Below are 18,560 nucleotides of genomic sequence, written 5' to 3' on the forward strand. Positions count from 1 at the left end.
TAGTCAAAATTATGATATACTATGTTTTAATTTGTAATTAATATATCAGTTATCAATCGATTTTTTAATAATTTTGTTTGCATTTCTTTATTTGCAGCCAAGCAGGGACTGTGCAGAACCTTGTCAGATCCATGGAGCGGTCCGCACGTATTAGATAAACTTCGTAACAAAAAAAATAAATTCTAATTTGCGTGAACAGAATTTGGTTTTTTTGACACTTGACTCTACTTTTGTGCAGTTCCAATCAATGTATTAAATGAAACAGGTTCGCAGAATTCCTTGTCATCATCACTTTTCTATATTGGCAAGAAAGAGAGCGTGATATCAAAACGCATCTCATGTTTCCCTCCAATCAGAACAGGTATTGATTGCAACACACTTCTCACCTACTGGACTGCCAAAAATAATGAGATTTTGACACTGTTGACTATCAAATTTCAGTGTGTAATATTTTTTGGGTGTTATTTACTTTAGCCAGAGAAAATAAAAACCAATTTAACATTAGCAAAATTGTGTCTTTAATAAATCCTTACGAATAAACTACACCGCTAACACAAATATTTGTTGTTCAGCATGAAAAATCACATGTATGTATATAATTTTTAGTTCTGTGAAGTAAAAACAAGTGCAACTGTCAACGCAAGTAATAAAAATTTAGTACAAAGCTATGGCACACTTTAAAATATTTGTTCCAATTAATTATGTAAAATTTTAATAATACTCGAGTTGCACTGGTAAAATTATTGAATTATGAACATGTAAGCTTGAGCACTCATTTAAACTTGTGTTAATCCGAACATGTCTAAAGTAGACTACGCACAAAATATAATATGTGAAAAGTGGCCAGCTCCAACCTCAGAGTGTATTTAAATTCTTCTTAATTTTAAATTCTAATTTTGCTTTTTACAAAGTGATGTTCCCATTTTAAAATTATCCGAGGAATGATGTAAAAATATACAAAGAAAGGACGACACTTACAGAGGGAGGGGCCTAAGAGTACTGCTTGACAAAGTTCAGGTGGAATTCCTTGAATTTCTCCAACATGAACTTGAGTTTTTCGGGCATAGGCAGAATTGTTGTCCTGAAATTTAATAAAATTCAGCGTCAAAACGCTATTTTATTAAGATAATCTACCTGAAGTGATATGTTCCTGGAATTTGACCAAATCCTGATCCCGGAACGATGCAAATGCCGGTGTTTTCGAGCAGTTGGAAAGCGTAGAAAGCATCAGGCGCCTGTCCCAGCTCTTTAGCCTTCGCAACCGCCTTTTCGGGGATGGTGATTTTGGGAAAGGCATACATGGCTCCCTGGTAACAAAATGTTCAAAAAATACACCTTCTTCCGGATTAAATCACTTACTTGTACTGGATTGCTCTGAATTCCGTCGATGCTGTTGAAAGTATCGGCGACCATTTTGGCGCGAAGGGCCAGTGAATCCAGCACTGCCTTTTTCTCCTGCTGGAACTTTTCGTACGAAGGCTCGCCGGGCTGTGGTGGGTTCACGACACAGTCCATCGTGGCCTAAAATGATAACAGTGTAAATTGGAAATTTCGAACAAAATTTTTACACACCTGGCCAAGAACTGTGGGACAAAGCATGGCGGAAATGCTCTTCAAAAGCATTGCACGGACGTCAGGGTCGAGGTTGATGACCTCAGAGTAGCCTCCTCTGAGGCCACACTCGCCCATGTAGCCCTTGGAACAGGACATGAAAGAGGCCAACTCCATCTCACTGTACGGCTTGCCGAGTTCCGTGAGCACCTTTTTGAATGAGTAGAACTTGCTGCCTTCGGCGTAGACATTGTCTTGGTACACCTAAAAATATTCAAAACATTCTTTATTCCTCAAAACTAAATAATATTATTTAAAATGAAAATAGATTGGAAAAGATTGAAATAATAAGATTATTATATTTAGAAGTCAATTTTAGATTGCCATCTTGATTGGGGTGATTTGAGCTTAGTTTGTAAAAACTTTTATTAAATTTACAGGTATCAATTTTTTGAAAAATATTATTTTAGAAAATTCTTTTTAAGTATAAAAAAATTTGATTTTTAAATGAATTTAATTTATCGCATGATTTAAAGCTACAAACTAATGCTAATAAAATTAATTAACTTTATCAACTATTAAAGGAGCCGTTTTTTTCAGCAGAAGCACAAAGAGGAGATTCAATTTTAATTAAACTCGTACCTCATCAGCAAAAATGAAGAGCTTCTCCTTGTAAGCAAACTTGATGACGTCCTCGATGTTTTGCCTGGACAAAACTTGGCCTACAATAATTAAAAACAATTATTTTTACCAAATGGAAATAAATCTTTTTTCATACCCGTTGGATTTCCCGGATTGATGATGACGATTGCTTTGGGATTGCAGCATTTCTTGGACTCTTCGTAGGCTCTTTGCAGCTCTGGAATGTCCAAAGCCCACGCGTTGGACTCGTTCAAGTAGTAGCCGACCTGGTGCATGTCGAACTCTGCGATGGTGGCCGAGTACAACGGGTATTGGGGGATGGGAATCATCACGCCTGGCTTCTTGCCACCCTCCTCTTTCACCAACAACTTCATCACAGCCTGAATTTCAAATTAAAAATTAGTGTTAATAGTAATAAGAGAATATTATTTAAAAAAAAAAACCTAGAAAAAAAAGCATTCAAGATCCATAAATAGTGTTTCTGTGGCGTTAATTATCTATTAACTGTTTATTTTAATTTTAAATTTCTTGAAGCGAATTAAAATAAAATTTATAAATAAAATAAACCTTGATTCCGTCGGAGGCTCCGGCACAGAGGGTGATGTTGTTCCAGTCGCAGGGAATTCCTCCGTCGCGGCGCTCAATGTACCTGGCCACGTGCTGCCTGATGACCTCGATGCCTGGCGAGTCCGTGTACGAGCCGACGCTGCTGCCTCGACAGCCGGCCAGAATCGTCCGGGCCCGCTCTTTGGCGTCCTCAGGGAACTGCGGCGACTCGAGCAGGGGAGGGTAGGCGACCAGGGCCAGCACTTGCCGGATGAAGGTGATCGGAACCTGGCCCATGGCGTGGCAGTCGCCGATGTTGGCCTTGATGACCTCGGTGAAGGGCTTCTTCACACCCTGGGAACAAAATCGATTGATTGGTAATTCATAATAATAATTGCAAAAACAAATCTTTTCATAAGTTAAGTTGTTTCTTGTTTAGAAATAACTAAAATAATCTTTATAGATTTTTATGATTTGATTTGAATATTTATAAATTAAAATTCCTTGTTATTAAAAGGTTGTACTTTATTTTTTCAAAAATGGTACAATTAAAATGGATAAAATTTTCATTGAACCAATTTCATATTTATATCAACCCAATTAAAAAAATCGTACCTTGACCTCAAAATTTTTAATAGAGCTGAAGGGAAATGTGTTTGTAAAACTTTATTAAACAGCAAAAACACCGGAATCTCTTCATTAGAAGATTTTTTTTTTTTAAATATAATTTAAGTTTAATAAAAAAATTTCTATTTAGAATTTTAAAAAAATCGGATATTTAATTGAACACTACAGGAGAATTGATTTCAATTATTCTTGACAATGATTTATTTTAGGCCAAAAATTGTATTAAATTTTAATATTTTAATTTAAGAAATGCTGATTTAAGTCACTCAGCTCTGAATAGTTCTGCATTTTGTCTGCACCCTGTTATAATCCGACTTTAATTTGCGTTCAATGCAGGATTATTTAATTGTAAAGCAACGGGTTTTAGCCAGATTTGCATTATAATGGTGGCTTTGTCGTCTCGTGATGACTCGCAGGCCTTGGTTTTAATTTCGGTGGCACTTATTTTGGCCTCGCGTTTGATAGGGTTAATTCCAATGTCAACAGCACAAGAAGTGGCATGTGATCGCCCCTGCTGTTTACTCTCCATAATTAACAACGCTCTTCAGAGCAATGCACAAAACAAGCGAGTCGACGCGTTGTGCATTTAAATAAATTTCCCAACACGCCCTCGCGTTTCGCAAAGTTAAAAATAAAACTAGAGCGTTTCCGTGTTTTTTCTTTTTCTACGCTTGTCTTTTGTCTCAGTTAATTCAAAATAAACTGCTAAATTTTTGGGTTTCAGTGAGGAAAAAAATCGATTTAAAATTACAAGACGAGACGCGGAATTCGAAACAAATGAAGTGGCTGTTGAAAATTCTTCGTGTTCGGCACGCAAACCAGAATTAGAAAGAAGTCAAGGACGGCCAAATTGCCCATTAGAACGATCACGGCTTTTGATTAATGGTGTCGCGACGAGCGGGGGTGGTCGATTTGTTAAGAGTCGAACCCAAATAAATGATCTGAAAAAGTAGCTTTTTGACAAGATATTTTAGAATTATTTTATTAAATTAGAAAAAGAGAAAGGTTTCAAATCGGTTAGCAATGAAACATTTTATCGTTTTCATAAATATTAGTTTTTAATTTTAACAAAAAAAATTATTTATTAAAATTGTTGCCACTTCAGTTTCTTCTATATTTATTTTGTTTTATATTTAAATTATTTTTAATTTTCATATGCAGAGATTAGAAAAATACTGATTTTAGTATTTTTGTTCAGCAGCAATTAAAAAAATCTTAAAGAAAAATAAGTTTTTTTTTTACTGAAATAAAAGTTTAAAAAAAATTATTAAAACAAAAGGAACGCAATTTTATAACTTTTATTCCTATAATTTTGCAGTTTTAATAATTTTTTCCAATTAGTATTTCAAAAATTTAATTTAAATATTAAATTGCATAGAAATCTGCGAATAATTAATAGATTTTTCCCTGATATGAAACAAAATCTTGAATTATTTTTAATGAAACCACAAAATATTTAAATTAAATAGCTGCGTATAGCGACAGAATAATTGATCGACCTGTGGCCTTGATCTTGGTCGACCTTGGTGGTAAAAACACGGCTTGTGAGTCCAGCCGAAATAACATTTGTATAAAATAAGTACGACGGGGGCTTGTCTCTGGGCAAACAAGACACAACACCATGTATAGAAAGGCTTAAAAGCTGAATCCAAAAAAGCAAACATGGTCGTTTTTATCAGAGAAAGGGAACGTTTACTCGCCGATAAGCACTTCCAGCTGTGCCTTTTTAATTAAGGCAGCCAAGTGGAGAATGAAGAAGTGATGAAGCAGCTCAAGTGGACAATGAAGGAGCATTCAAGTGATCAATTGAGGAAATCAATTAAACTTTCACTCATTTAATAATTTAAGAAAATTAATTAAAATTAAAATCAGAAGTTCATTAATCGGAATAATTGCTTTAAAATGTTTTGCAGAAGGACCGGGAAAATTTAGATTGAAATATATAAATAAAATCATTAAAGAGAAATCATAGTTGACAAATTCGTCATTGAAGCATTAAAGTATATTTTTATTTTCAGAGAGAAAGCGTGTCCTGAGGCAAAAATAAGTAAAGTCGCGGATAAACACAAAAAAAGAATAATTCTAATTATAATTTTAAAATTAAAACAACATTTTTCTTTTCTTTTCATTTTTTGTCATAATTGATGACTTCATTTAATTTAGGGATGTTAATTAAAAGTAAAAGAGTTGAAAGACTCATTTGAATTGGGCCGAGGAGAGTAAATCGACCTTTGAAGCTCTACTAATTGAATCAGATTAATTAAAGCAAGCCACTCAAGAGCTATTACCAGGCCAGTAGGGCCATCTGCAAATTTTTGACACACGCGAAAGTTGCAAAAAATTATCTGTAAATTAAATTGAATTCCCAATTTTTTCGTTTAATTTATTACAATTTAAATTCTAACGGAAATTTATTTTATTTTTTATCTCCATTATTTTTGAACAAACCTGTTGCAACTCTCGCTCGATCTCGGTGGCCCTGATGACGAGCGGGCCACGAACCGCGTACTCCATCGTCTTGATGCACGGGTTCATGTTGTCCAGGGTCAGGCATTTGCAGTCTCCGGACGCCATCGTGGACATTGCGGACACGCTGCTGCTCCAACAAGTAGTCTTCCGCTCGACGGCCCGCCTGTTTCTGCTCGGGCCCCCCAAAAGAAGGCCCCGCTCAGCTGCGGCCACGCCCCCTCCGCCCCTCACGCCCCCTTGCAGGCATCTCCGAAGACCAAGCATAGCTGCCCTGCGCGACGAATGCGCCGTCCCTGAGCCGACTCGGCCGATGATTCGACGCGCCCTTCGCCCGCCGACGCACCTCGAGCCCTGCCCGACGCCCTCGCAAGCGATCTTCGACGCCCGGCACCTCCTGTTGCGACGTAAAGGCGAGGGTGCGAGCACCGAGAGCAGAGGTCGAACACTTGAATGACACCTGCCGGTGGTAACTGGAACTAACTCCATCGGAGAGGGGGATGGGGTTGAAAGGGCAAAGTTTGCCCCGAAACCGCGCGAAAAGCAATTCGCAAATGACGAGAATTCGTATTAAATTTTTATTCTAATTTAAAATTAAGTATTTTAATGTTTTTATTATAAAACTGTCAGATCAATTTTAGAATTAAAAAATATTACAAACTTATTTATTAATAATTTATTAGAGCCGTCTCAATGAATCCTCTATAATATAAAATTTTTGGTGGTGAAACAATTAAGAATATAAAATTTATAATTTAAAAAACAATAATAGAATGTATCAAAAATTGTTAATGCGACTTGTACATCTTTCCAAAAATTTTTTTTTTATTATTATTTAATTAAAACTTGTCTTTTTTTTCAGACGATTATAGATTTTCCTTACAAAGTGTTTTGCTTATTTTTTTATTTAAATCACTTCTGTCATATATTTGAAGACAATGAGAACAAAAATAATAACCTTATATTCATTAATTTCAATCACAATTCTTTACTTCAATTTAACTTGAAAAAGTATTATAATGATAATTAAGGACATTAAAATTTTATATTTTTTATTGTCATTTTTATAAAAAACAAAATAAAAATTTACAAATTTATAAAAAAAATCAATAAATGAAAGGAATCATTCTGTAAGGAACAGCTTTTGTGTATTTATGCCAGGCAGGGCCGTACTTTGCCTGGCACTTGTCCTCGTCTCGATAGACTCGGTGCACCAAAAGGGCGAGCAAGAAGAAGAAGTAAAGCATGGACGGAATGGGTCCGTGTCCGAAGGCAGCGGGCACTGTCCAGAAAAACGTGCAGAGCAGTTCGAATGTGTAATTTCCGTGCCGAGCGACTCCCCAGCAACCTGAGGTTAGAAGGGCACTTTCTCGAGCCGCGCCTGTCGCGTCCACGTACGGGGCGGGGATGAAACTGACGGGACGACTCCACAGACGAGGCCTACTGTCACTGCCTTTGCCCGCCTTCCGCTCTTTTGAATTCCACCACGTTGCAAATACCTGCAAGAAAAATAATAATTATAAAAAAAAAATGACAAAAAATTGCTTTAAAAATTATTGATTTGATTGAAACAAGAACATAAAAGCATTTTTCTGTGAACACTAAAAATAATTTTAAAATATGTTTGCAATCGTCATTTTGTAATTGAACGACTATTTAAATAAAAGTAAAAATATGAAATTTATAGAAAAAAAATTTAAAAATCTTAAAATTTATTTTAATAATTGTTAATAAAAAGATGATTTTTTTTTAAATTTTTAATATTATTTCAAATACAATAATTTAATAATACCTGTTTTTCGTAGTCTATTCGGTAGTTGACAAGGACGCAGGCTATGCCGAGCAACAATGCCACATTGGCAGTGCCGGTGCTCATTGTTGAAGGAAAGGCAACCTGGTGGTACGAGTGGAAGGTGTACAGGACTGGCACCCAAACTAGGCAGCCCCAGCACAAGTAATAGCCGGCGCGGTCGTAGGTTATGTCGAGGGTGTTGAAATAGCCTGTTTCCCAATGAAAGAACTTGGCCAGGTAGATGGTCTGCAGAATTGCAGAGGTCATTGCACCTGCAACTCCGTCTCCGTTCCGCCATTGCGTCAACACGAAGGCAATTACCAGCACCTAAATTTTTATAATTTTAACACTTTAAAATAATTTAATTTAAAATTTTCATGAATAATTTATAATTCAACATTCGTTAAATTTTTTATACATTTTTGAGCCAGTTTTAATTAATTATTTCTGCCCTATTCTATCTCTTTCATCATATTTTGACTAAAATTTTTAGTATTAAATAAATAAAAAGTAATTAATTTCTCGTTTTATACACTAACCTGCCATAGCATGAGGCCAATGCGGCAGTTTGTTAGTTGCTTGACGTCGCACCCGAAGAGCTTCGGATGTAATTCGCAACCGCGATAAAAATCGTAGAGCAGAGGATTACGCGACTTTTTCTTTCTTCTACCATCAAACAGAAGCCATACGCACAATGCAAATGCCACGATGTTGAAGCAGCCCAAAATTTCTGGCACGTTCTCATAAATGAGATGAGGTAGGTCTGGAAAAATTAACTAAAAAAAATTGTTAAAAAAAAGGAAATAGAATTTATATTCTAAAATTTTTCTTTGCGACCAAAATCTATTTGAATAAGAAGAAATAAATTTAATTGATGAAAATGCAAATTATAGAGCATGGTGTGTTAGATTGTGTGCGCCCTTGAACTTGAACTTCGTCTCCCAAGCTCTGATTGCGTGATTGTTGGTCAACGAGTCGTTATATTAATTGGATGAATGGCCAGAGACAAAGAGTAGCTTTGGCAGAATCTTAGATTTTGATTAGATAATTTGCATCTATAATAAGAGGCAGCTGCTTTTCTTCAAACAAAAAGACATGAAAATCTTTTGAGATATATATAAATTGCACACAAGATAAAAAAAATTGACACCTGCGTTCTCGTGAAAAAAGATTGATCAATTAAAAAAATTTGATAAAATCCCAACAATGGTTTTGAAATCTATGATAAAATATAAATACCTGAACGAGTATGAAAGATATGCTTGTTACAGTGTAGTAAAGAAAGCCATTGGCTTTGTACGGAGGTCGATAACCTTCCGGAGTGGCAGGGCCGATAAAGGTTTTCCCAGGCACCCACAGGCCCACCATGGCCCAGAAAATTGAAAATGTGACCTATTTTAAAAATAAAACTGTCCATTGAAATTTAATTTAAAAATTCAAAAAAACTCACAAATTTCCAAGCAAATGCATTGCCGCAAATACTCTTGCACTGATTCAAGTCTAGCGGGCACGGGGACTGGCCCCTTCCGATGGACACTAAAACTTGCACTGCCCCCGTGAAGAGCAGAAGAAAGAGGGGAGGCACCACTTTAAACCGAACAAAGTTGTAAAATGTGTTGGACTCGAGGGCCCCCTTCTGCTGCTGCTTCCGTGACATTGTCCCGCGCCAAATGAATGAAAATTTCTGCCTCGCCGCACGACGGGATGTAATCTAATCAAGCGGCACCGTTTGTTGCCTTCATAAAACAAAGCAATTCAGGTTCTACCATAAATTACACTTTAATAAATAATAAAAAAATTAAAATTATGGAAATTTTTTCTAGAAAAAAATCGGTCAAAATCAGTTAAAAATATTTTGATTTTATAAATTTATTTTTCCAAGACAATTTCAGTTTTAACAAAAATATTCTCTCACTTTGAGATATAACAATAAAAATAAGATCTGCTCTGAGGTACATTTTTATAAAGGCACGTAATGATATATATTATTTTATAAATTTCTGATTCCGATTTTTGCGCAAGATCCACAAGTCATGGCATTTTGTGAGCAATGGCACTTTCATTTTACAAAGAAAATTCAATTTTAGTAATTGACGATTTTCTTCACAGCTTCAAGGCAGCGCCACTTGGTGGGCAAGTAGAAAGGCTCGAAAATGTGAGGGAACGGCGTATCAAAGCCTGTGACCCTTGTGACCGGCGCCTCTAAATGCAAGAAGCACTCTTGCTGGATTGTGGCTGCGATTTCAGCTCCGAAGCCGCAAGTCAGCGGCGCCTCGTGGGCCACAATAACCCTACCTGTTTTTCTTGCCGACTGGCACACCGTTTCTTTATCCCAAGGCAAAATCGTCTGCAGGTCAATGACCTCACAGTTAACCTTGAGTTGCTCCTTGGCCAGTTTGGCCACTTCCAACAAAACGTGAATCTAGAAATTATTTCAAAATTTAATTTTCGTTTAAAAAAAATTATTAAATATACCTGAGTGCCCCAGCCAATCAGGGTGACATTGTTGCCAGAGGCTAGCACTTGAGCCTTGCCCAGGGGTAACGTGTAATCAACCTTAGGCACCATTTCCTCTGCAGTTCTGTACAAAACTTTGGGCTCGAGGAAAATGCACGGATCCGGATCTCTAATGCAAGCCAAGAGAAGTCCCTTGGCGGCAATAGGGCCTCGAGGGACAACCACTTTCAGTCCTGGGGTGTGCGCAAAATATGCCTCTGGACTCTGCGAGTGGTAGACGGCGCCGTGTCCGACAGCACTGCATGGAGACCTTGAAAAGGGAAAAATATTTAATTAATTACACAAAATATAAATAATTATTTTAAGTAACCTGATGGTAAGTTTTCCACACTCGAACAGCCCTCCACTTCTGTACCGGTACTTGGCTGCTTCGTTCACAATTTGGTCAAAGGCAGGAAACATGTAGTCGGCAAACTGCAGTTCGGCGATGGCCGTGGCGCCGGCGGTCGCGACCCCGATGCCGAATCCGGCAATGCCCTGCTCGCAGAGCGGCGTGTTGAAGACTCTGTCGGCGCCGAACTTGTCCTTCAGCCCGAGGGTGCACCGGAAGACGCCGCCGAAAGCAACGTCCTCGCCGAAAATGATGGCACTGTCGTCCTTCTCCAGAGCGGAGTGCAGCGCACTATTTATCGCTTGAAACATGTTCAGTTTCGTTGTCTCCCCGGACACCGGTGGTTTCCCGGTGTCCGGATGGTAGACGAAGTGGACGGCACGGGCGGACACCTCCGCCGAAGCCCCTGGCCGCGCCAAAAGCGGCCGCGAAAAGAGAAAATTCAGTCTCTTGGACACGATTGCTGCCATTTTTCACCCTCACATATGTGAGCAGTGGTGCCAACATAATAATTTTAAATGTGTTAAAATGGATGGTAAAATTAATGAAATAGAGAACTATAAATTTGTTTAATTCAAACTAAATAAATAAAAAATTAAAAAATTTTTGAAATTATAATTGTAAAAATACATATAGATTTAACAGTAAAAAAAAACTACAAAGGTTAGATTTTGTTTTGTTGGCATCAATGTTAAAGGGGTTTCAAAACATATGAGATGAGGGGAGTGAACCAACAACTCGTAAACTGGTTCATTCAAGAAGAGGAGAAACGGAGAAAGATGGTGGACGCGGCAGTGGTGACAGTGGTCAGACAATGACGTCCTTCTTCTGTCCCAAGCAGCCCTTGGTGTGTTATTTTTAACCTTCGAGCAGGTGAGCATTAATTCCTTTCGGCAACATGTCCTGCTTATACCGACGCGTGCTCTCTGCCCGTTTTCAGGCGAAAATGGAGGAGGCGAACGGAGGAGTTTCGCCGTCAGTGGCACCGCAAAAGCCGGTGGCCCACGTCCGACCCATGCTGGCCGCCTCGACGCCCAGTCCGACCACGAGTCCGAGTCCGTCGCCGAAGCAACACGTCCTTCAGGTGCAACGACCAGCGCTCGTTCACACCGTGAGGGCCAAAAAGTGTCGCTTCGTGCGCAACGGCGACAGATTCTTCAGGGGTGTCCACCTGGCCGTCAACCTCGAGCGCTTCCGAAACTTTGACAGTCTGCTCGCGGAGGTCACACGGCTGCTGCAGGGCACTGAATGCATGCCCCTGCCCAGTGGCGTGCGAACCCTCTACTCGACCAAGAATGGAATCAGGGTCAGTTTTATTTTAATTTTTAGCTTTCGATATTAAAATTAACCTAAATATTTGAAATAATATTTTATAATAATTATGTTTTTTAATTTTAAAGGTCACTAGTGCTGAAGATTTGAAAGACGGAGAGATATACGCTTGTGCCAGTGCTGGCGAACTCTACAAAAAGACACAATACGGTCAGGTGATGCGGAAGCCTCGTCACCTGTCGCCTCATCTGTCAAAGGTGCCGGAGCACTCGCCTTGCTCTTCCGACACAGGGACCTCAGGCAAGTGTTTGTTCAGTTTTTTTTTCAAAATGAAATCCAATTACAAATTTCCCCACAGTCCGACCTCGATTAATAGTAATAGTTCGAAGTGGCAACCGACCGCGCCGAGTTGTCCGAGTGCTGATTAACAAACGAAACTCGCCCTCATTCGAAGTGGCGTTGAATCACATGACTGAGTACGTCAAACTAGACACTGGTGCGGTCAGAAAACTCTTCACTCTTGAAGGAAAACAGGTTTGATTTGATTATTATTATTTTTTTTTAATTTGGGATAATTTTATTTAATTTTTATTTGCGTAGGTGCAAAATTTGGAAGACCTGATGGCGTGCCAAAGTGGAGTTTTCATTGCTTATGGTACAGAAAGGCACAGCAGAGATGACTTTGAACTTGATCTCGAAGAATACAAAAGCCTCCAGAGCTTGACGAAATCTACTGGCAGGCGAGTCTTCCCTCCTGCGCTGATGACCATGTCTGTGAAGCCAATCAGGAAATTCTGCGGATCCGCCGAGCAGCTCAGTCGTAAGTCCAAAGGTCGATATTTGAATTTGGTGGTAAATAAATCAGGCATCGCATTTTGGATTTTGGAAACCTGGGTAGATTTTTCAACATTATGCACATTCTTTCGCCACTGACCTCCGCTAATCCTATTGAAACTATAACCGTGACATAATTCACACTTTATTTGATTTGAGTGAAGCCACCGTGTTAGTGATTGCTGTTTTTATGCCAGTTTGTGTGCATCAAGTGGCAGCAAACATGGCTTGCGGAACGACAATCACTAAATTGAAAAAACAAACAAAGAGGCTCAAAATGAAAAGACCTTTTCCAAGTAATTCCAAATCTTTTTTTAACAAAATTTCATTTCGCTGTGCCATCTTTTTATTTTTCTAAATATTCAGATGAACTTATTTGAATTTTCTTCAGGATCTTGTTCGCCTCTGCTGAGAACATCCCTCATGAAGAAACCTCCGCCACCAAAGCCAAAGATGCCTCGCAAAACGAAAACGACAGCCAAAAAGCCGCCAGTTGCCTCTCCACCTCCGTCCGAGGAACCCGACAGTCTTCCAGAAACGGTGGCACGTGAGTACGAGGCTGGGCGGATAATTGGCGACGGAAATTTTGCCGTCGTGAAGGAGTGCGTCCTGAGGAAGACAGGCGAATACTTTGCCCTGAAGATCATCGACAAGGACAAGTGCAAAGGCAAGGAGCACATGATTGCCAGCGAGGTGGCCATCCTCAGAAGGGTCAGACACCCAAACATTGTACATCTGTACGCCGAATTTGACTTTCCAAGGCAGCTCTACTTAGTCATGGAGCTTGTCAAGGTAAAAAATGCTGCATTAGATAATAATTTAACAAAAATTAAAAGAGTGAGTTAAATTTTTGGAATTTTACCCAATTTCCTGGGAATTTCCTTTGAATAAAATTGATATAATTTTTACCAAAATAAGTTCATATAAATGCAATCAAGTCTATAGGCTTGACCTTAAAATATAAATTGATCTTATTAAAAACCAACTTTTATTTATAAAAAGAAATTAATTAAAAAAAAAATACTATAAGAGTAAGTTACATAAAAATAATACATTACTCTTCATTCAAATTTTATTACCTTTAAAATTATTGTATAAAAAAACATTTTCTTTAATTTCTATTAAAATCTGTATTTAATAAACAAATTTCCAGGGTGGCGACTTGTTTGATGCCATTGCTGCTGCCAACAAATTCAACGAACGAGACGCAGCCACTATGACGCGCCACTTGTGCTCAGCCTTGAGCTACCTGCACCAGCGACGAATTGTCCATCGGGACATCAAGCCTGAAAACCTGTTGGTGGACGTGGATGAGAGCGGCTGCCGCATTTTGAAACTGGGCGATTTTGGCCTGGCGCAGGAAATAACTGAACCCCTGTACATGGTGTGCGGAACACCCACTTACGTAGCTCCCGAAATCCTGGCCGAGACTGGCTATGGTTTGAAAGTGGACATTTGGGCCGCCGGTGTGATCCTGTACATCCTACTTTGTGGCTTCCCACCCTTCGTCAGTGCCAGCAACGATCAGGAGGAACTCTTCGACGTGATTTTGAGCGGTATTTTTGAATTTCCGTCGCCCTATTGGGACCCGATCAGCGACTCGGCCAGAGAACTGGTGGCCAGCATGCTGCAGCCAGACCAGTCGCTCCGATTTTCTGCAGAAGACGTTCTTGATCATCCTTGGCTTTCGGTGAGAATTATTCATACAAGCTTGGCTTTTAATGCTCGTTGGAATTTTTAGTAATTTTTATACGGCTGCTTGTTGCTCCACATTTGGTTGCGCAATTTAATTTACAGCAAGTTCATTCACCCTTCCTCATTCAGTCGTCAAGAGGGAGAATAATATTTTTCTTTTAAATAACTTGTTTGTGATGAGATGTGGTGTTGGTTTTATATATTTTGCCATCATAACCATTGCCCTATTTTACTAATCATTGCAGGAATGCTACTCATCAGACGATGAAGCAAGTCTTCAGTTATATCATCGTCTCGGTGTGCGTTTTGAACTAAGCCAGGTACACATAATTTGAACTAAAACAATAACTTTTAAAAGAGATTTGAAAAAAAAATCGTTAAGGGCGTGAGTTTTGAAAATTTACATGTTTTAACAAAAAAATCAATCCATTATAATCCATTTCATAAATTCATTGCAATTCTATAAAAAAAAATTAATTGCTAGTTTTTATAACATTGTGATTTATCGCTATTAACCTCAAATTTGTTATTCCTGTTTCAGGAGACAAGATCTGACACCCACCTCAGCTCATGAAAGACATTCCAAACTACGATAATCTAATCAAGACGAAACTAATATAATACGACAAGCAATGATTTTGATTCAGGAAGTCCCTGGACAATTCCAGTATTCCCAAAGACTTTTGATTAACCTATACCTGCTAATCATTTGATCTGTAATAACATGTGTTACGCAAATTGCTAAAGATGATTATAATTTTACTGAAGCTATTAAAAAGTAATGAAGATTAATAAATTATAACGTTTTAGTAATTTTTATCTTGAATTACTGGTATTTCATTTAATAGAAAGCTCATTTTAAAGCATTAAAGAAGAAAATTTGGCCTAAATTGCTAAAGGTTTAAATCTAGATATTCTTTACAAATTTGAAACGTTGGTTTGCGAAAAAGTTTTCGATATCACATTATAACCAAAGTAGAATAAAGGTCATGGCGATGAGTAGTAAATAGCTATTGAACAGTTACACAAAAAGCTCATATATTTAAAAAGCTTGTAAACAGCTTAGCACATATTTATTCATCAAATATAATAGTTACGTATTATAATATCTCAAATTATTAGACCTATTTTGCACATAGATTACAAGGCTGAATATTGTTTAGTCGTTAAATCTGAAACCAACCCAAAAGGGTTGCCATCACCCCCAGTAAAAAATTACTGGATTTTCTACAATATTTAATCACTTCAGCAGGTGATGCCAGATTGAGATTAAATTTATTGAATATCAAGTAAAATAGCTTTTCCTTTAAGGACATTGACGTCATTGACAATAAAATTTCTGCAAATGCACACAAAGGCACTGTGATATTAAAATAAATGGCCAAGTTTGTAGACCGGGTAGAGAGGTGCAAAGTTTTTGTTGCCAAAGGTGTGTTCATCTTTGTCATCATCGAATACGTTCTTGGCGCCAAACATAGACTCCTCGAAAGTTGGAGGTGCTGGAAAAAAAGCAAATTTTTACTTATTATTCTAAGTGATTCTATAAAATTATATACCAAGGCTGGGGTAGGGAGGAGGAGGTTCGTCCATTTGTGGCGCCGAAGGAGTGAAGTTCTGCTGTGGGGGTGGCTGCGGTGGGGCCTGCGAGAACTGGGCAAAATTCTGCTGAAGAGGAATCGTGCCTATGACCAGGGGCATCCAAATAAAAAAATTGCGGTGGCAGCCGGACGGAGAGAATGACGCCTGCAAAAATTACAATTTGTTTTTAAAATGTGGTCAAAAATCAAAGAAAATCTGGTAAAAATATTACGTCTGTGGATAATGCCAAAATCATCCCATTTAATTTCTATTTTTATAACTTTGGACTGAATTCTGACAAAATGTTTTACTCTCAATTTTGATCTACTGAAAATTGAACCTAAGCATTTGAATTAAAATTACCTCGACATAGTAATTCAAGTCGATGATGTTGCAGTTACGCAAGTAAGAGGGTGGCAGAGACGGAACGGGCAGGGCCACCCTTTCGTAGGTGGAGGACTGCCCTGAATTGAGACGCCCCAGGTTTTGCTCAACAATCGACACTTTTGTATCTTTTGTGCGACCTCCCGCCTTGAAAGTCACCAACTGAAAACAATCGCCCAGATTTATTATTATAATTTCTCAATTATAATTTAGGAGAGAAGCTCACTTTTATTAACTTGACCGAGACTTGGTTCAGGTCAACCCCGGAGTTGTTTTCCACATCTAAGGTTGGCATCAGGGTTTCTCCAGGGACGACACCCCCTGTCGGAATGGTGAAGATGATGTTGAGGGGGCCGGACACGCAGCAACAGCAGCCGAACGTTTTGAACTTTTCCTTTCTTACAGGAGCCTGCAGATTTATAATTAAGGTCCTATTGGTCATTGAAATTAAAACAGAAAGAGTGTGAATGTTAGGAAGAAGTATTTATATTTGTCGATATTTACAAACATTTTTTCAAATTTGCTTACGACCAACTCAGGAGAGCCGTTCAAGTCAAGCGGACAGGTGACGGTGAAGAGCGCCTTGGCCTTGTAGTCGAACTTCCAGGGTCTGTCCACCTCGGCCTTCAGGGAGTACCTGATGAATCCGAAGTCACCCTCAAAGGAGGAGGGAAGGTTCGCCGGCAGGGTGCAGTAGAAAGGGTAGGTGTAATTTCCAGGCTCCAGGATCAGTTCTTCTGAACTATCTGATTTGAATTACAACTTTAAAACGTCGAACTTAATTTTTGTTTAAAAAATTCTACTTTTGCTTCCCAAAACATGGAATTTGGTGTTGAAATATTCCTCGAAAGCTTGGTGAACTACAGTTTCCGACTTCCCGTCCTTGTTATTCCGCCTCGTCGTCCAGCGCACATGGGACCGTCCCCTGATCTCGACTTTAATGCCTATTATATGAGGGAAAAAATTTGTAAGTAATAATTTTAAAACAAAAATTGTTTTAATTTTTCACCTCTGATTTTTTTTGGCGTTCTGTTGACAATCTCAATTCTGCCGGTCACAATCCGGCCGGAGTAAAACACAGGCGGCTCCAAGTCAAAGAAAATCTGAAATTTCTCTAGGCCCATCTTGATCCTAGTTCTCGTTTATGTAAAAACTACGTCGATAGAAAGGCGGGTATAAAACTGAAAGCAAAAAGAAGAAAAAACTATAATGGGCTGTAATTGCGAAATTTTATTTAATGAAGCTAGGGAATAAAAAAAATGTTAGTAGAGAATGACAATCCAATTTAAAAAATACAATATTTTTAACACAGAATAAAATATAATTTTTTGTTAATAATACAAATTCCATACTTTTCAGTGTTAAAATTCGGCTGCTTATTATTATTTTGATGTGGTCAAAGAATTTCGTCTTTTTTTAACAAAATGTGCAAATTTATCGTGGGAGTTTACTACACTGGCCATACAATCGATAATTGTGTGTTGTCGGTTGTCGTAGCAAATTAAGAAAAAACCCCTAAAAAAAAATAAATACTTTTGGTGCTGGGCGGAAAACACGCAGACACGCCCGGGCTGCCAAACCCGGTCTCAGAAACTTCAGACGACTAACACAATTAAATCTTACAGCGGCTAAAGAAAATAATTTTCTGTTACATGATCACCAACGAACATAAGCCAAAAATAAGTTTGCCGGGAAATCCTCTCCAGTCCGCGGATAATCACGAAATATGACACGAGAGTGTAATGTTGTTGACTCTTACTCTCTTTTCAAGGTTATTCTGTCTGGCGTCTGCAAAATTCGAACCGACGGCGCATGCGTCGGCTCAGCGCCTGGTGCCTCATCGAGTTGCTGCGGTCTTATTTTATTTTGGTGTTTGGCAGGATCCGCAGGATCGACACAATAATAATTAAACATAAAAAGCATTAACGATAGAGAAGGCTGCAAAATAATGAACATTTGAGTAATTTCTTTGCTCCAGCATAGTATTATAATTTAATAAAAATTAAACTACACAAATTTTTGAATTCACAATAAATACATAATTTTATGGTTTTTCCTCCCAGCGTATTTATGCTAATTAATTATGTACCATGAATTTCTATAATATAATATAATATATATTTTTTATTATAAGGGTATAATATAGTATATTACACATCTGATGGTAATGCTGGACTAATTGAAATTTTAAAAGCTACAAAAATTAAAAATTGTATTTTCTTCATAAATATTGTTAGATATACATTTCCCAAAAATTGTGAAAAATGCTCAGATCTAATCGTTTTACATTCGTAAAAATACAAGTCACAAACAAGCATCTTCTTC

At 38.1% G+C, this 18,560-nt stretch overlaps 5 protein-coding genes across 13 annotated transcripts; 1 reads left to right on the forward strand and 4 right to left on the reverse strand.

The window, feature by feature from the left end:
• Positions 1-494: 494 nt before the first annotated feature.
• Positions 495-6,331, reverse strand: LOC132193796 (alanine aminotransferase 1). The gene is made up of 8 exons (XM_059614688.1): positions 5,815-6,331; positions 2,761-3,093; positions 2,330-2,573; positions 2,194-2,273; positions 1,573-1,815; positions 1,360-1,521; positions 1,135-1,307; positions 495-1,081 (listed from the first exon to the last, which is right to left on the reverse strand). Exons 1-8 carry the CDS (start codon positions 6,319-6,321, stop codon positions 991-993), a joined length of 1,833 nt encoding a protein of 610 aa, XP_059470671.1. The 5' UTR covers positions 6,322-6,331; the 3' UTR covers positions 495-990.
• A 475-nt stretch (positions 6,332-6,806) lies between these two features.
• On the reverse strand, positions 6,807-9,324 carry LOC132193797 (uncharacterized). The gene is made up of 5 exons (XM_059614690.1): positions 9,075-9,324; positions 8,864-9,016; positions 8,164-8,400; positions 7,625-7,951; positions 6,807-7,331 (listed from the first exon to the last, which is right to left on the reverse strand). Exons 1-5 carry the CDS (start codon positions 9,279-9,281, stop codon positions 6,939-6,941), a joined length of 1,317 nt encoding a protein of 438 aa, XP_059470673.1. The 5' UTR covers positions 9,282-9,324; the 3' UTR covers positions 6,807-6,938.
• Positions 9,325-9,477: 153 nt separating this feature from the next.
• LOC132193799 (2-oxoisovalerate dehydrogenase subunit beta, mitochondrial) lies at positions 9,478-10,971 on the reverse strand. The gene is made up of 3 exons (XM_059614691.1): positions 10,452-10,971; positions 10,100-10,391; positions 9,478-10,046 (listed from the first exon to the last, which is right to left on the reverse strand). The coding sequence occupies exons 1-3, from the start codon at positions 10,940-10,942 to the stop codon at positions 9,708-9,710; spliced, it is 1,122 nt and encodes a 373-aa protein (XP_059470674.1). The 5' UTR covers positions 10,943-10,971; the 3' UTR covers positions 9,478-9,707.
• A 213-nt stretch (positions 10,972-11,184) lies between these two features.
• On the forward strand, positions 11,185-15,099 carry LOC132193886 (serine/threonine-protein kinase DCLK1). Of its 3 annotated transcripts, none has more exons than XM_059614824.1 (9): positions 11,185-11,345; positions 11,413-11,778; positions 11,873-12,044; positions 12,103-12,278; positions 12,345-12,576; positions 12,970-13,370; positions 13,732-14,268; positions 14,519-14,593; positions 14,815-15,099. In XM_059614824.1, exons 2-9 carry the CDS (start codon positions 11,419-11,421, stop codon positions 14,845-14,847), a joined length of 1,986 nt encoding a protein of 661 aa, XP_059470807.1. In that variant the 5' UTR covers positions 11,185-11,345; positions 11,413-11,418; the 3' UTR covers positions 14,848-15,099. The 3 variants fall into 3 exon arrangements, with proteins under 3 accessions (XP_059470807.1, XP_059470808.1, XP_059470809.1); XM_059614825.1 differs by having other exon boundaries at positions 12,345-12,564; XM_059614826.1 differs by lacking the exon at positions 14,519-14,593.
• Positions 15,100-15,163: 64 nt separating this feature from the next.
• LOC132193888 (arrestin domain-containing protein 17-like) lies at positions 15,164-18,035 on the reverse strand. 7 transcript variants are annotated; one of them, XM_059614829.1, is made up of 9 exons: positions 17,888-17,906; positions 17,769-17,838; positions 17,245-17,416; positions 17,039-17,179; positions 16,744-16,981; positions 16,462-16,666; positions 16,215-16,397; positions 15,830-16,016; positions 15,164-15,772 (listed from the first exon to the last, which is right to left on the reverse strand). In XM_059614829.1, the coding sequence occupies exons 3-9, from the start codon at positions 17,357-17,359 to the stop codon at positions 15,642-15,644; spliced, it is 1,200 nt and encodes a 399-aa protein (XP_059470812.1). In that variant the 5' UTR covers positions 17,360-17,416; positions 17,769-17,838; positions 17,888-17,906; the 3' UTR covers positions 15,164-15,641. The 7 variants fall into 7 exon arrangements, with proteins under 7 accessions (XP_059470812.1, XP_059470816.1, XP_059470814.1 ...); XM_059614833.1 differs by lacking the exons at positions 17,769-17,838; positions 17,888-17,906 and adding an exon at positions 17,995-18,035; XM_059614831.1 differs by lacking the exons at positions 17,769-17,838; positions 17,888-17,906 and adding an exon at positions 17,957-18,012.
• Positions 18,036-18,560: the final 525 nt, after the last annotated feature.

Source organism: Neocloeon triangulifer, unplaced genomic scaffold (genome assembly GCF_031216515.1).
Source record: "Neocloeon triangulifer isolate White Clay Creek 2 clone unplaced genomic scaffold, ASM3121651v1 ptg000005l, whole genome shotgun sequence".
Lineage (NCBI taxonomy): Eukaryota > Metazoa > Arthropoda > Insecta > Ephemeroptera > Baetidae > Neocloeon > Neocloeon triangulifer.